Source organism: Chrysemys picta, chromosome 5 (genome assembly GCF_011386835.1).
Source record: "Chrysemys picta bellii isolate R12L10 chromosome 5, ASM1138683v2, whole genome shotgun sequence".
Classification (NCBI taxonomy): domain Eukaryota; kingdom Metazoa; phylum Chordata; order Testudines; family Emydidae; genus Chrysemys; species Chrysemys picta.
The window spans coordinates 141,834,295-141,850,720 of NC_088795.1; the positions used below are offsets into that span (position 1 = coordinate 141,834,295).

Here is a 16,426-nt window from a genome sequence, read left to right on the forward strand (position 1 = left end):
CTCCCGACACCGGTGACCCCTGGGGATGAGCGCCTTGCACCGCTCGCAACCTCACCCTCTCCCGGGTAACCCCAGACAGGCAGGGGACCGAGCTGCAGGGGGCCAGGCAGGGACCGAGCTGCAGGGGGCCAGGCAGCTTCCAGGCTGTCTCCCCCAAGGCACTGCGCCCGGCCCTGCAGGGAGCCCCACGCCTCCCGATACAATGTCAGCCTGCCCCTGGCTTAGCTTGATTCCTATTAATTTCATTTGGTGACCCCTAGTTCTTGTGTCATGAGAAGGAGTAAATAACACTTCCTTATTTACTTTCTCCACACCAGTCATGATTTTACAGCCCTCTATCATGGTCCCACTTTGTTGTCTCTTTTCCGAAATGAAAAGTCCCAGTCTTATTAATCTCTCCTGATATGAAAGCTGTTCCATATCTCTAATCGTTTTTGTTGCCTTTTTCTGAACCTTTTCCAATTCCAATATATCTTTTTGAGATGGGGCAACCACATCTGCACGCAGTATTCAAGGTGTGGGCATAACATGGATTTATATAGAGGCAATATAATATTTTCTGTCTTATTATCTCTCCCTTTCCTAATGATTCACAACATTCTCTTTGCTTATTTGACTGCCGCTGCACATTGAGTGGATGTTTTCAGAGAATTATCTACAATGACACCAAGATCTCTTTCTTGAGTGGCAACAGCTAATTTAGACCCCCACATTTTATATGTATAGTTGGGATTATGTTTTCCTATGTGCATTACTTTGCACTTATCAACACTGAATTTCATCTGCATTTTGTTGTCCAGTCACCCAGTTTTGTGAGATTCCTTTTGTAGCTCTTTGCAGTCTGCTTGGGACTTAACTATCTTGAGTAGTTTTGTATCATTTGCAAATTCTGACACCTCACGGTTCACTGCTTTTCCAAGATCATTTATGAATATGTTGAATAGGACTGGTCCTAGTACAGACCCCTGGGGGACACCACTATTTACCGCTCTCCATTCTGAAAACTGACCATTTATTCCTACCCTTTGTTTTCTATCTTTTAACCAGTTACTGATCCGTGAGAGAACCTTCCCTCTTCCCCCATGACAGCTTACTTTGCTTAAGAGCCTTTGGTGAGAGACCTTGTCAAGGCTTTCTGAAATTCTAAGTACACTATATCCACTGGATCCCCCTTGTCCACATGCTTGTTGACCCCCTCAAAGAATTCTAGTAGATTGGTGAGGCATGATTTCCCTTTACAAAAGCCATGTTGACTCTTCCACAACAAGTTATGTTCATCTATGTTCTTTACTATAGTTTCAACCAGTTTGCCCAGTACTGAAGTCAGGCTTAGTGGCCTGTTATTGCTGGGATCATCTCTGGAGCCCTTTTTAAAATTGGTGTCACATTAGCTATCCTCCAGTCATTTGGTACAGAAGTTGATTTAAATGATAGGTTACAAATGACACTTAGTAGTTCTCCAATTTCACATTTGAGTTCCTTCAGAACTCTTGGGTGATACCAACTGGTCTTGGTGACTTATTATTATTTTGTTTATCAATTTGTTCCAGAACCTCCTCTAATGATACCTCAATCTGGGACAATTCCTCAGATTTGTCACCTAAAAAGAATGGCTCAGGTTTGGGAATCTCCCTCACATCCTCAGCCGTGAAGACCAATGGAAAGAATTCATTTAGTTTCTCGGCAATGGCCTTATCTTCCTTGACTGCTCCTTTAGCATCTCTATCTCGTCCAGTGGCCCCACTGGTTGTTTAGCAGGCTTCCTGCTTCTGATGTACTTACACATTTTTTTGCTATTACTTTTTGAGTCTGACTAGCTGTTCTTCAAATTGTTTTTTGGCCTTCCTAATTATATTTTTACATTTCATTTGCCAGTGGTTATGCTCCTTTCTATTTTCCTCACTAGGATTTAACTTATATTGTTTAAAGGATGCCTCTTGGCTTCTCACTGCTTCCTTTACTTTGTTGTTTAGCCACTGTAGCACTTTTTGGGTTCTCTTACTATGTTTTTTAATTTGGGGTATATATTTAAGTTGAGCCTCTATTATTGTGTCTTTAAAAAGTGTCCATGCAGCTTGCAGGGATTTCACTTTTGGCGCTGGACCTTTTCATTTCTGTTTCACTAACTTCCTCATTTTTGTGTAGTCCCCCTTTCTGAAAGTAAATGCTACCATGTTGCGCAGTTCCCACTACAGCCTCCAGGCCCTGCCGCCACACACGAGTCCCGCAGCCCCATGGCTTAGGTGCAGGCATATCCGGGTGGGGAATCACAGCCAGCCCAGCTGCCCCACTGCCATTTTCTCCAGAAAATGGCCCGCGTCCACCAGCCCTTCCTTCCCCCTCCAGGAGAGACAGCTCTGCTCCAGGGCCCTGGGCTGACCCCGACAGCCACCAAACCCACTGCTGGGCTGGGGGCCGGGAGGGGGGTGAAGACCAACAGTCCCATCTCTGTGGCAATGGCCCCCACATAGGGATCCCCAGCGTGTCCCCCTGAGAGGTGCCCTTGCCAGCCAGGTGCTCCCAGCTCCCAGTACAGGGACCGGATCAGACCCCACCTGGGCACAGCCCCCTTTGAGGGGCTGGCGTGGGGACCCTATGCAATGCCAGGCCAAGGAGAAAGAGCCATTTCTCGTGGAGGACACAGAACACAAGCAGAAGCCCCAGCTCCATGCAGGGGTGGGTCAGACCCCGACCAGGCCTCACATCCCAGCCACGGCCGAATGAACCTCACCCACTGAAATGCAAAGGCCCCGCAGGAGCCGTGCAGCGAGGGGCTCAGTCCTCTGCCCAGGGCAGCCTTTGATCCCAGGGTGAAGTTCATGGCTCCAGCTGGATTCCCAGGGCCCAGCCCAGAATCCAGCCCTGATGGCAGAAGAGATTGGCCCAGGCAGGGGCAGCTTCTCCCATCCAGAGAGACTCGGCAGCCCCAGACCTGCCGGGGAGACTCGGCCCCAGGATGTGGCCCTGGCCCTACCCTGTTACCTTGCACCCGGCCCTGGGCTCCGGCTCTTTATCTTGGCTGCTCGCTTTAACCGCCTGCAGAAAGGAAACGGTGACCTGCCAGTCAGGGGACGGTGAGGGGCCGGCAGATGCCCAGAGCTACAGCCCACAAGTCCAGAGACAGCACCAGGGCTGGCAGCTCCCTGGGAGTCATGGCAGAGCCAGGCTGGGGCTGTCGGCCAGCGTGGGGCCTGGGAGGGCATGAGGAAGGCCCCCTGGCGCTCAGCTCCACGGCGCTGGATCCCTGCAGGGCCGTGCACATACAGCCTCCTGGGCCAGACCCAGCCTCTGCACAGGCTCCAGGCCAGGTCCGAGCACCTCAGGCCACCCAGGCACCGCGAGGCTGCCCCAGGCTCCCCACTCAGCAGGGCCAGGCTCAGTGCGGCTGGCAATATGGGAGCACTCCGGGGCTCGCCGGACACAGGCATGGACCCAGGGTCGCTGCCCCAAAAGCAGGGAATTTGTTACAAGGCCTATGCAGGGTCTGTGCCCTCGCCCCGTTCTGAGCTATCAGGTTCCACCTCCGCGTCCCACTCAACCTCACAGTCACCTGACTCCAGCAGCCGGGGATTTAGGAAAAACACCAAATATCGCGAGAGTCACAACAGAATCATGAGAGTTGGCAGCACTGACCCAGCCATCACCAGGGCTGCCCCACTGTGGGGCCCCCCAGCCTTACTCCAGCTTCCCGCCCCCCAGCCCCACAGGACTCCCCCCTCCTTGGTACCCATGCAGGCCCCACTGGGCAGTTCCAGGCCCGCCCCATCGGTGGGGCTCTCCTCCAGCCCCCTCACTCACTTGTAGAAGTTCCTGTTGACCTTCTTCTCAGCCGGGAAGCCCATCATCCCGCAGACCACGCGGCTGTTCTTGTGGTTCCAGCCCTCGTCGCAGATTTGCGCCCAGCCCTCCTTGTAGCGCACCTCCACCACACCCTCCGTCACCGGCAGCCGCTTCCTGGCGCCCGAGACCACAGGCCGCAGCCTGAGCTCCTCCACCTGGTTCTGCTCGGCCTGGCAGAGGGAGAGCCCAGTCAGGGCTGCTGATCTCCACCAGACAGGTCCCAACAGCCTGCCCAGTGCCAGCCTGTCCGGCCCACTTGGTCCAGCACTGGCCTGCCCGGCCCTCGCGGCCCCGCGCCAGCCTGTCCAGCACCAGCCTCCCGGCCCCGCGCCAGCCTGCCCAACACCGGCCCGCCCGGCCCCACGCCAGCCTGTCTAGCACCGGCCCTCCCGGCCCCGCACCAGCCTGTCTAGCACCGGCCCGCCCGGCCCCACGCCAGCCTGTCTAGCACCGGCCCTCCCGGCCCCACGTCAGCCTGTCCAGCACCGGCCTGCCCGGCCCCGCGCCAGCCTGCCCAGGACCGGCCTGCCCGGCCCCGCGCCAGCCTGTCCAGCACCAGCCTCCCGGCCCCGCGCCAGCCTGCCCAACACCGGCCCACCCGGCCCCACACCAGCCTGTCTAGCACCGGCCCTCCCGGCCCCGCACCAGCCTGTCTAGCACCGGCCCGCCCGGCCCCACGCCAGCCTGTCTAGCACCGGCCCTCCCGGCCCCACGTCAGCCTGTCCAGCACCGGCCTGCCCGGCCCCGCGCCAGCCTGTCCAGCACCAGCCTCCCGGCCCCGTGCCAGCCTGCCCAACACCGGCCCACCCGGCCCCACACCAGCCTGTCTAGCACCGGCCCTCCCGGCCCCGCACCAGCCTGTCTAGCACCGGCCCGCCCGGCCCCACGCCAGCCTGTCTAGCACCGGCCCTCCCGGCCCCACGTCAGCCTGTCCAGCACCGGCCTGCCCGGCCCCGCGCCAGCCTGCCCAGCAGCGGCCTGCCCGGCCCCGCGCCAGCCTGCCCAGCACCGGCCTGCCCGGCCCCGCGCCAGCCTGTCCAGCACCGGCCCTCCCGGCCCTGCGCCAGCCTGTCCAGCACCGGCCCTCCCGGCCCTGCGCCAGCCTGTCTAGCACCGGCCCGCCCGGCCCCGCGCCAGCCTGCCCAGCACCGGCCCGCCCGGCCCCGCGCCAGCCTGCCCAGCACCGGCCCGCCCGGCCCCGCGCCAGCCTGCCCAGCACCGGCCTGCCCGGCCCCGCGCCAGCCTGCCCAGCACCGGCCCTCCTGGCCCCACGTCAGCCTGTCCAGCACCGGCCCTCCCGGCTCCGCGCCAGCCTGCCCAGGACCGGCCTGCCCGGCCCCGCGCCAGCCTGCCCAGCACCGGCCTGCCCGGCCCCGCACCAGCCTGCCCAGCACCGGCCCTCCCAGCCCCGCGCCAGCCTGTCCAGCACCGGCCCTCCCAGCCCCACGCCAGCCTGTCTAGCACCGGCCTGCCCGGCCCCGCGCCAGCCTGCCCAGCACCGGCCTTCCCAGCTCTCCCGGCCCCGCGCCAGCCTGTCCAGCACCGGCTTGCCCAGCCCCGCGCCAGCCTGTCCAGCACCAGCCCGCCCAGCCCCGCGCCAGCCTGTCCAGCACCGGCCCGCCCAGCCCCGCGCCAGCCTGTCCAGCACCGGCCCGCCCGGCCCCGCGCCGGCCTGCCCAGCACCGGCCCTCCCGGCCCCGCGCCAGCCTGTCCAGCACCGGCCCGCCCGGCCCCGTGCCAGCCTGTCTAGCACCGGCCTTCCCGGCCCCGCGCGAGCCTGCCCAGCACCGACCAGCCCGCCCGGCCCCACGCCAGCCTGCCCAGCACCGTCCCGCCCGGCCCCGCGCCAGCCTGCCCAGCAACGGCCCTCCCAGCCCCGCGCCAGCCTGTCCAGCAACGGCCCTCCCAGCCCCGCGCCAGCCTGTCCAGCACCAGCCCACCCAGCCCCACGCCAGCCTGCCCAGCACCGGCCTCCCAGCCCCGCGCCAGCCTGTCCAGCACCGGCCTTCCCAGCTCTCCCGGCCCCGCGCCAGCCTGTCCAGCACCGGCCCGCCCAGCCCCGCGCCAGCCTGTCCAGCACCGGCCCGCCCGGCCCCGCGCCAGCCTATCCAGCACCGGCCTGCCCGGCCCCGTGCCAGCCTGTCCAGCACCGGCCTGCCCAGTACCCCAGCCTACCTGGTGCCAGCCTGCGCAGCCCCAGTGACAGGGACACAGAGACCGCACCAGGCTCAAGAGAACCCGGGAGGTGGAGCCTGGGCAGGAGCGAGACTGGGTCAGGGCAGGGCAGCCCCAGTGTGTGGGCCCCAGCGAGAGGGCTGGTGGTAGCCCTGCGGGGGGCGGGGGGGACTGGCAGCCCCACTGCATGGGGGATGGGCGGAGGGCAGCCCCCGCTGCGTGGGACATGGGGGGGGGACTGGCAGTCCCGCTGTGTGGGGGATGGGCGGAGGGCAGCCCCCGCTGCGTGGGACATGGGGGGGGGGACTGGCAGCCCCGCTGCGTGGGACATGGGGGGGGGACTGGCAGTCCCGCTGTGTGGGGCATGGGGCCCGGACCCCAGGGCTGCAGCTACTCACCTCGATGACGTTGGAGTCCACGTAGCCCGGGATGCGCTCGTCCTTGCAGATCACGCCCGCGTCCTCCTCGTGGCTGCAGTCACTGTTCCCCCAGCCCCGTGACTTGCAGTCGGCGATGCTCTTCTCGCTGCCCCCGCAGTTCACATTGTCCAGCCAGACCCGCCCTGCAGAGGCACCAGGCCAGGGCGGGGTCACGGGCAGGGCCGGGGTGTATATAAGGTGGGGGGTGTCTTTGGGGGTATGTGGCAGTGTGGGGCAAGTCAATGCAACTCAAAAAGAAGTCGGAAGAAACATGAATCTCACCCCCCAAAGGGTGATTTCCCGGGGAGCTCCCAGGGGCGGGGGGGGGGCAGCCTGGGGTTTCCCCACCCACAAAAACCAGAGCAGCCTCCTTAGGAGCCCCTGCCCTGGAATCCCAGCCTCCCCCGGCCCCAGCCCCACTGCACACACACCCTGACCCACTGCACACACCCAGCCCCCAGCCCCACTGCACACACCCAGCCCCAATGCGCATACACCCTGACCCACTGCGCACACCCAGCCCCCAGCCCCACTGCACACACCCAGCCCCAATGCGCATACACCCTGACCCACTGCGCGCACACAACCCCCAGCCCCACTACACACACACCCTGACCCACTGCGCACACACAGCCCCCAGCCCCACTGCACACACCCTGACCCACTGCACACATACAGTCCCCAGCCCCACTGCGCACACCCAGCCCCACTGCGCACACCCAGCCCCAATGCGCACACCCAGCCCCAATGCGCATACACCCTGACCCACTGCGCACACCCAGCCCCACTGCACACACCCAGCCCCACTGCACACACACCCTGACACGCTGCGCGCACACAGCCCCCAGCCACACTGCACACACCCTAACCCACTGCACACATACAGTCCCCAGCCCCACTGCACACACCCAGCCCCACTGCGCACACCCAGCCTCACTGCGCACACCCCCTGACCCACTACACACACCCAGCCCCACTGCACACACACCCTGACCCACTGGACACACCCAGCCCCAATGCGCATACACCCTGACCCACTGCACACATACAGTCCCCAGCCCCACTGCGCACACCCAGCCCCACTGCGCACATCCCCTGACCCACTACACACACCCAGCCCCACTGCACACACACCCTGACCCACTGCACACACACCCTGACCCAATGCGCATACACCCTGACCCACTGCTCACATACACCTAGCCCTACTGCAGACACACAGTTCCCAGCCCCACAGCCACGGGCGGGGGGGGGGGAGGGGCACTTCACATGCACTGCCCCCCGCCCCTGTGTGTGCAAATCTACATACACACATAGATTCTGGCCCTGCCAGCCACGACCCTCACCAACGCCTTTGCCATATTTGGCACTGTGGGCCCAGCCGGTGGCGGCCACGAAGCCGAGGTGGCGGCACAACACATGGGCGTTGGCCAGCGTGAAGTCGTCGTCGCAGATGGTGCCCCACTCCTCGTTGTAGAAGACCTCGATGCGCCCCTCGTTGTGCTTGCGGGGGTACCCGGCCAGGCGGAATTTCAGCTTGGGGCCCTGGCTCTGCGCCGTGGGCGTAGGCCCGGTGCGCTGGGCAGCGCCCACCCAGAGCCAGACGCTGCAGAGCAGGGCCAGCAGTTCCTGCCATGCCCGGGCACTGCTGCTCCTCATGGCTGAGATGGGCCTGGAAAAAAAGGGGGATGGGGTCAGATGGGCCCTCATACTCGTGGGCAGGGGCACGGCCCCATGGAACAGCAGAGACTTAGGGCCTTAGAGCATGGCCTTGGGGCACGTCTGCACGTACGGTGCTGCATGGCTCGGGGAAGGGCCGGCCCCGTCTGGCCTTCGGGCACGTCTGCACGTACAGCGCTGCACGGCCCAGGGAAGGGCCGGCCCCATACAGCCTTGGGGCATGTCTGCACGTACGGCGCTGTTCGGCTCGGGGAAGGGCCAGCCCCGTCTGGCCTTCGGGCACGTCTGCACGTACAGCGCTGCACGGCCCAGGGAAGGGCCAGCCCCATACAGCCTTAGGGCACATCTGCACGTCTGGCTCTTCTCTGCACCCTCTCCAGTTTTTCAACATCCTTTTTAAAAGGTGGGCACCAGAATGAGTGCTATATTCCAAGTACCTGCCTCACCACTGCCATATACAGAGGGAAAATGTCCTTGGCGCTCCCACTCACGACTCCCCTGTTATACATCCAGGCATCGCATCAGCCCTTTTGCCCACAGCATTGCACCGGGAGCTCATATGGCTTTGCTTATCCACTATGACCCCTGTATGAAATCAGGTTTGTTTGACAAAAGCTACGTTCCCACAGAACTAGGCTGAGTGGCATTAATTATATTCATATTCTTCAATTCATCATTAGCTAACTGAATCCTGTATCTGCTTTTCCATTATTTTTCCCCAGGACTGATATCAGGCTAACCAGCCTATAGTTACTCTGGCGACACCATCAGAGGACCCAGCCACATCAGCCACACCATCAGGGGCTCATTCACCTGCACATCCACTAATGTCATATATGCCATCATGTGCCAGCAATGCCCCTCTGCCATGTACATTGGCCAAACCGGACAGTCCCTCCGCAAAAGAATAAATGGACACAAATCGGACATCAGGAATGGTAACATACATAAGCCAGTAAGTGAACACTTCAATCTCCCTGGTCATTCTATGACAGATTTAAAAGTCACTATCATTGAACAAAAAAACTTCAGAAACAGACTTCAAAGAGAAACAGCAGAACTAAAATTCATTTGCAAATTCAACACCATTAATCTGGGCTTGAATAGGGACTGGGAGTGGCTGGCTCACTACAGAAGCAGCTTTTCCTCTCCTGGAATTGACACCTCCTCATCTATTATTGGGAGTGGACTACATCCACCCTGATTGAATTGGCCCAGTCAACACTGGTTCTCCACTTGCGAAGTAACTCCCTGCTCTCCATGTGTCAGTATATAATGCCTGCATCTGGAACTTTCACTCTCTGCATCCGAAGAAGTGAGGTTTTTACTCACGAAAGCTTATGCCCTAATAAATCTGTTAGTCTTTAAGGTGCCACCAGACTCCTTGTTGTTTTTGTAGATACAGACTAACATGGCTACCCCCTGATACTTGACAGCCTATAGTTACTGGGTCATCCTGTCTGCCCTTACTGAATATTTGCACAACATTAGCACTTTTCCTGACTCCTGGTCTTTCCCCAGTATTCCATAATTTATTACAAATAAACACCACTTGGTCAGAGATCACCTCAGCCAATTCTTTTAGGACTCTTGGGTGCAAGTTATCCAGGCCTGCTGATTTTAAAATGTTTATCCTTACATTCAACTTGATGGCATTTCATCATTTGGATATTACAAAGTAATATGCTTCAGAAGGCAGCATCTGATCAATGGCAGAATCCTATTGATTTTGATGGCAAGCAGGAAAACCGGAAGGTGGAAATGGGGGCATACAGAGCCCCGGCATGTCTGCAGATCAAGGAACCAGTTGATGTCACCATCGACACCTTCCAGCATAACCACCACCCCATCAGCTCTGCCCACCACCCAATGGAGTTTACCGTGTTAGAGAGAAATGGAATAAAAAGGAGGAAAGTTAGGGGCGGCAGAGAGCCCCTGGCATGGGAGGGAGAGGGAATAGGGGGACGCAGAGCCCCGGCACAGGGCAGTTGTTTTTGAGCAGTGCAGGCATGAGGGGCACAGGGCACACTGAGTGGCAGACTCTGATCAGACAGGGGATGGCTGGTTCCCAAAACCTCAATGGCCAGGTCGAGTTTGCAAGAACAGAACCAAAGCCAGCTGGGAGACTGTTTGTGGGCAGGCAGCAGGGAAATGCTTTGCAGAGCTGGCCGGGTCGCTGTCTGCCCCCATGGACGGCATCTGCCCCTACACCAATGTCAGATCATCACTGCGTCTCGCTGACCCCGCAGGATCAGGACTAAAAACGCCGTCATTCACCTGCAGCTTGCCAGGACACGCCAGCCCTTCCTGCTGGACGAAGACCCCGGCACTGCTCCCCTCCCACCCGGAGCACTGACATTCCCTGCATCACAGGCTAGGCTGCTGTGTACACATCGGGCCCGTGCTCCTCCCCAGCCGGCCCCTTTGGTCCAGATCTCCAAAGCCATTAATGGACTCCGTCTGCTCTGGGCTTTGTGATCGGCATCTTCCCAGCAGCTGGGACCTTGGCAGCACAGTCCCAGTGCTACAGAGCTCACAGTCTGAACTGCCCACAGCGGGAGGGGACACAGAGCAGCGGGGCAGCTGGGTTTTATTGGCCGTTCTCGCTCTTTCTCAGCAGAGGTCACTTGGGTTTTATTGACCTTTTGGAGAGGGGAAGGCAGAGAGACTGGGGCATGTTGGATCCAAACATTCAAACCTTCCAGCATGAGACCCCAGCCACCTCAGCCAAAGGGGATGCAGAAACGGGGGAGCAGAGGGACTAGCTCACCCACAATGGAAATATTGGTGGGGGGGTCAACACCGTGTAAACTCACAGAGGGGCTGCTGAAGCAGCCACTGCAGCACCCAGGATCAGGCCAGGGAGCAGATAGGAACCACTGGGACCCCCCCAGCCTGGAACTATCTCCCTCTTCCCCACCCCAGCTGAGCCTCAGTAGCTCCCCTCGCTCCCCTGTTCACAGCAAACTGTCCTCCCCCTTTCCCCCACTCGCAAGGGCCGAGGTCTGAAAAGAGACAGGAACACAAACAGTGCAGCATGATGCAGAGACAGCAGATGTTTCAGTTCTGTGTTTGGAAAGAAGCAGAGTGAGGTTTCCATATCTTGCAGGGATAATGAAATGCTCGAGTCCATCGGTAACCAGGGAGGGTGTTAAACAGCAGCTGCTACAAATAAACAGCTTTGCATTGGCAGAACTGGATAACTTGCACCCGCAGTGTATGAAAAGTGTTGGCCCAGGAGCTGATAACTTGCACCCGCAGTGTAAGAAAAGTGTTGGCCCAGGAGCTGATAACTTGCACCCGCAGTGTAAGAAAAGTGTTGGCCCAGGAGCTGATAACTTGCACCCGCAGTGTATGAAAAGTGTTGGCCCAGGAGCTGATAGCTTTTCTTACACTGTGGGTGCAAGTTTTCTGAATCATTACATGTTTTTCAACGTGACTGGGAACAAGGGGAAATTCCGTGGGACGGAGCTCATGGTGCACCAGTAAAAGGGGCACATGGGATGACCTGGGTTACTACAGGCCAGATGGCCTGATATTGGTCCAGAATAAAATCATGGACAGGCTGATGTGGGAGGCAACGAGTCAAGAATTAGAAGATGGCAGCACAAGTGATGCCAGTCACCGGGGTTATGGAAAATGGGTCTCGTCAAACAAACTTGATATTGTTTTTAATGAGAGCCCATGTTGGACTGATAAAAGAAATGTGTTGTCATAAGAGATAGACTTCTGGAAGATGTTTGACTTTATCAAAAAAGGTTGTGGAATCTCCATCTCTGGAGATATTTAAGAGTAGGTGTCACGGAGTATTGGGGGACTCAGGGCCCTGCACCCCCGGCTTCCTGCGATTCACCATGACTCTCAGCCAGCCAGTAAAGCAGAAGGTTTATTTGGATGACAGGAATACAGTCCAAGACAGGTCTTGCAGGCACAGACAACAGGACCCCCTCGGTTAAGTCCAGCTTGGGGTCCCAGGGCATCCCAGCCCGCCCCCCCTTCGGGGGGGTCAGAGCCATCTCTGTCTCCCAGCCATCTCTCCAGCTCGCTTCCAGCACACTGCCTTCAGCGACCCCTCCCACCGCCTTTTGTCCAGTTTCCCGGGCTAAGCAGTCACCTGGCCTTCAACCCCTTCCTGGGTTCTCATGTTACACTCCCAGGAATGCGCCCCCGGGCCGATCCCATCCTCCAATGCAGACTATCCCAGCACACTCCCCTGTCAGCATCCACAGACCACAGTGAGAACAGGCCCAGTTCGTCACATCTCTCCCCCCTTCGAGACCGAACTGAGCAGGGTCACTTTAGCCAGTGACCCGGGGAAGTTCGAACCTACCCCCGTTCCCATGGATGCCCCCGCATCCCTCCAGTTCCTTGGTGGGAGTTACACCAGGCCCCTTCCGTTCCACGCGCCCCCTTAGGTCGGGGGTGCTTGATGGCACTCGCAGTTCGCAGGTGGGAAGGTTTATGCGGCCTGTGCCCTTTTCCCACCCCCATACCTCTGGGGTTCCAACTGGGCTGTGGTCTTCTCCCAGCGCTCCAGTCTGGAGGTCTGTGCTTTGGGCTCTCTTGGTTCAGAGCCGCCCTTTTTACCTTGGCCACCCTCTGGAAAGGATCCTCTATGCTGGGCAAGGGTCCTAAAGCTGTTTTCCCCTTGTCCCAGGCCTTCCTCCCCCTCTGACAGGGGTCACAGGATCGGCAGTACTGTCGGACAGTAACAAAGACCCCAGGCCAGTAAAAGCTCCGTAGCAGCCTCTGCTGGGTACGCCAGGTTCCCTGGTGCCCTGAGAGGGGAATGTCATGGGCCCGGCACAGCAGCTGGCGGCGATACTTCTGGGGTACCACCAGCTGCCTCCTGATCCCCCCTGACTCCATTTTCCCTGGGGGAGCCCATTCTCGGTACAGGAACCCCTTCTCCCACAGGAACCTTTTCCGGCCACCTCGTTCCATGGTCTGTACCGCATTGAGGTCGGCCAGGTCCCTTATCTTCCGCAAGGAGGGGTCTCTCTGTAACTCGGCCTGGAACTCAGCAGCTGGGACAGGGATGGCCACCTGCTCTTTATCGCCCGCTGGGTCCGAAGCTGCAGCCTCCCTGAGCCGCGTCCCTGGGCGTTCCCTCCCCACCAGGTTAGGGTCCCGCGCCTCAGGCAAGGCACCCCCCTCAAGGCCAGGGCGCAGTGCCCCTCGCCGGCTCTGACTGCGGGTCACAACTAAGGCGGTCTGGGGGCTGCTTGGCCAGTCCTCTAGGTCCCCCCCCATCAACACCTCAGTGGGCAAATGGTGGTGCACTCCCACGTCCTTGGGGCCCTCCTTGGCCCCCCATTTCAGGTGTACCCTCGCTACGGGAACCTTGAATGGGGTCCCGCCCACCCCGGTCAGGGTCAGGAAGGTGTTGGGCACCACCCGATCTGGGGCCACCACCTCGGGCCGGGCCAGTGTCACCTCTGCGCCCGTGTCCCAGTATCCATAAACTTTCTTCCCATCCACCTCCAGGGGAACAAGGCACTCGCTCCGCAGGGACAGCCCCGCGCCAACCCTGTAAACGGAGAACTTTGAATCCGGAGCATCTGGCCCCCCAGAGAAGCTGGCCTGGGGCCCTTCTCTCTCTTGAGCAGTTGATAAGCTGCCAGCCCCTCTTGCGTGAGAAGCCTGCCCCCCGTCCGTCTGGGCCTCTACCAAGTTAACCCGGTGCGGGTTCGGTCTGCTCAGTCTGTCCTTGAGCTTGGGGCACTGGGCCCGAACGTGGCCTCTTCGGCCGCAGTAATAGCAGCTCAGGTCCCGTGGGTCCCCTCGAGCCGGTCGGTTGTCCCTGATGCTGGGCATTTCCCGGGGAAGGGGATTCCCAATATTCCCCCTTTGGGAGGTCCCAGGGTAACTCTCTCTCTGCATCGCGGCGGGCCTGTTCCTTTGGGGCTCCTCCCTGCCACCCCCTGACCGGCTCTTTACAAACTCATCAGCCAGCTGCCCGGCGTGTCGCGGGTTCTCTGGCTTTCTGTCCACCAACCACAGCCTCAGGTCGGATGGGCACTGCTCATACAGTTGCTCCAGTACCAGCAGTTTAATCAGGTCCTCCTTCGTCTGGGCCCCACCAGCCCACTTGCTGGCGTATCTTTCCATGCGGACGGCTAGTTGCAGATATGAGACCTCAGGGGTTTTATCTTGACTCCGGAACCTTTCCCGGTACATCTCAGGAGTCAGCCCAAACTCACGTAGCAGGGCCTTTTTGAATAGTTCGTAGTCCCCTTTCTCTGCCTCTCCCAGTTGGCGGTACAATGCCACGGATTTGGGGTCCAGTAAGGGGGTAAGGACCCGGAGTCTGTCCGCGGGATCCACCCGGTGCAGCTCGCAGGCCGTCTCAAAGGCCTCCAGGAAGTCATCCATGTCCTCCCCCTCCTTGTATGGGGCCATGATGCACTTATCAAAGCTCCGTGCAGTCCTGGGTCCCCCCTCACTCACCGCAGCCGGGGGTTCGCTGCCCTTCAATCTCGCCAGTTCCAGGTCATGCTGACGCTGTCTCTCATTCTCCTGTCTCTGTCTCTCTTTCTCCTCCCGTTCACGCTGATGCTGTCTCTCATTCTCCTCCCGTTCATGCTGTCTCTGTCGTTCACGATCCTCCAGCTCTCTCAGTTTTAGCTCTTTCTCCCATTCCAGCCAATTCCGCTCCCCGGATGCCGAACGTCGCCGGGAGGATCCTCGGCTGGCCGGCGGGCTTCGCCGGGGGGACCCCCTGCTGGCCGGGGGGTTCACGGCGCCTTCGGTATTTGCTGGGCTCCTCCCCACCCTTCCCCTAGGCATAGGAAGGAGGGGTCTCGGGAAGCCCTCAGCAGCCGGCTGACCACTCCCAGCTGGGGCAGACACTGGTGCCTGCGCTGCATTTGCCAGGCTGCTTCCCTGAGACACAGGGATCAGTTCATTCGCGCGATCTTCCGCCTCCAGCTGGGCAATGAGCTGTTCTTTGGTGAGCCTCCCAACGCGCAGCCGCCTCTGCTTGCACAGCTCCACCAGGTCGCTCTTAAGCCGCTTGGCATACATCTTCCTGCTGGCCACTCACCGGCCTGTGTGCTCACAGCTCCCCACAGTTCCCAGGGGGCCCCCTAGTGTGCCAGCCCTTCTCGAGGTCACCACCTCTCTGCCAGGGTCGAGCTGCAGACTCCTCCGCCCCTGGGACCACTTGCTGCGATCCCCCCGGGGGACCCTGTTACTGCAAAAGTCCTTCTCGCTGGTCACACACTCCCAGGGGTAATAACCGTCTCTCTCTCACTCTTCAGCACGCCTGGTCCCCGTCAATCCCCCTTCGTTTTACTGCTCCCCAGTCACTTACTGCAGGAAGCGCCGTCCACGGGGTGCAGTAGATCCCACCGCTGCCACCAGTTGTCACGGAGTATTGGGGGACTCAGGGCCCTGCACCCCCGGCTTCCTGCGATTCACCATGACTCTCAGCCAGCCAGTAAAGCAGAAGGTTTATTTGGATGACAGGAATACAGTCCAAGACAGGTCTTGCAGGCACAGACAACAGGACCCCCTCGGTTAAGTCCAGCTTGGGGTCCCAGGGCATCCCAGCCCGCCCCCCCTTCGGGGGGGTCAGAGCCATCTCTGTCTCCCAGCCATCTCTCCAGCTCGCTTCCAGCACACTGCCTTCAGCGACCCCTCCCACCGCCTTTTGTCCAGTTTCCCGGGCTAAGCAGTCACCTGGCCTTCAACCCCTTCCTGGGTTCTCATGTTACACTCCCAGGAATGCGCCCCCGGGCCGATCCCATCCTCCAATGCAGACTATCCCAGCACACTCCCCTGTCAGCATTCACAGACCACAGTGAGAACAGGCCCAGTTCGTCACAGTAGGTTAGATAAATGTCTATCAGGGATGGTCTAGACAGTATTTGGTCCTGCCATGCAGGCAGGGGACTGGACTCGATGACCTCTCGAGGTCCCTTCCAGTCCTAGAATCTATGAATCTATGAATCTCCTGTGACATTCTGATAAAAAGATCAGCACTACACAAAATCACTGTAGCCCATAGTAAATGGATTAAAATTGGTTACCTGTTAGAGCTAAAATGTAACTGTGAATGGAGAATAGTCATCGAATGGGGGTGTTTCTGCAGGGGTCTTAACAGGGATCTGTTCTTGACCTGATGCTTTTCGATATCTTTATCCATGATTTGGAAGAAAATATAAAACCATCCAAGGGGTGTTTTCTCTCTCTGGGGAACAGGCTGTAACCCTCACCCCGTCCGAAGGGCGTTTACTCTCTGGGTGAATTCAGCAAACCAGCAAGGGGAAACCGGACACACAAATTCTAGTTTTTACAATACCCTCGCC

At 59.4% G+C, this 16,426-nt stretch overlaps 1 protein-coding gene across 5 annotated transcripts in view; it reads right to left on the bottom strand.

Annotated features, from left to right (window-relative positions):
• LOC101936648 (lysyl oxidase homolog 3) overlaps positions 1 to 16,426 on the bottom strand; it is a 40,059-nt gene that overhangs the window by 15,948 nt on the left and 7,685 nt on the right. For 3 of the 5 annotated variants that reach the window (XM_005278434.5, XM_005278433.5, XM_042844870.2), the window contains exons 2-4: positions 7,781 to 8,106; positions 6,414 to 6,577; positions 3,799 to 4,010 (exon numbers count right to left, since the gene is read on the bottom strand). In XM_005278434.5, coding sequence (XP_005278491.2) covers positions 3,799 to 4,010; positions 6,414 to 6,577; positions 7,781 to 8,093 — 689 coding nt within the window. In that variant the 5' untranslated portion in view covers positions 8,094 to 8,106. Of the gene's footprint in view, positions 1 to 2,982; positions 3,037 to 3,798; positions 4,011 to 6,413; positions 6,578 to 7,780; positions 8,107 to 16,426 lie in introns of all 5 variants that reach the window. The other 2 variants (XM_024110960.3, XM_024110959.3) reach the window with 1 other exon arrangement.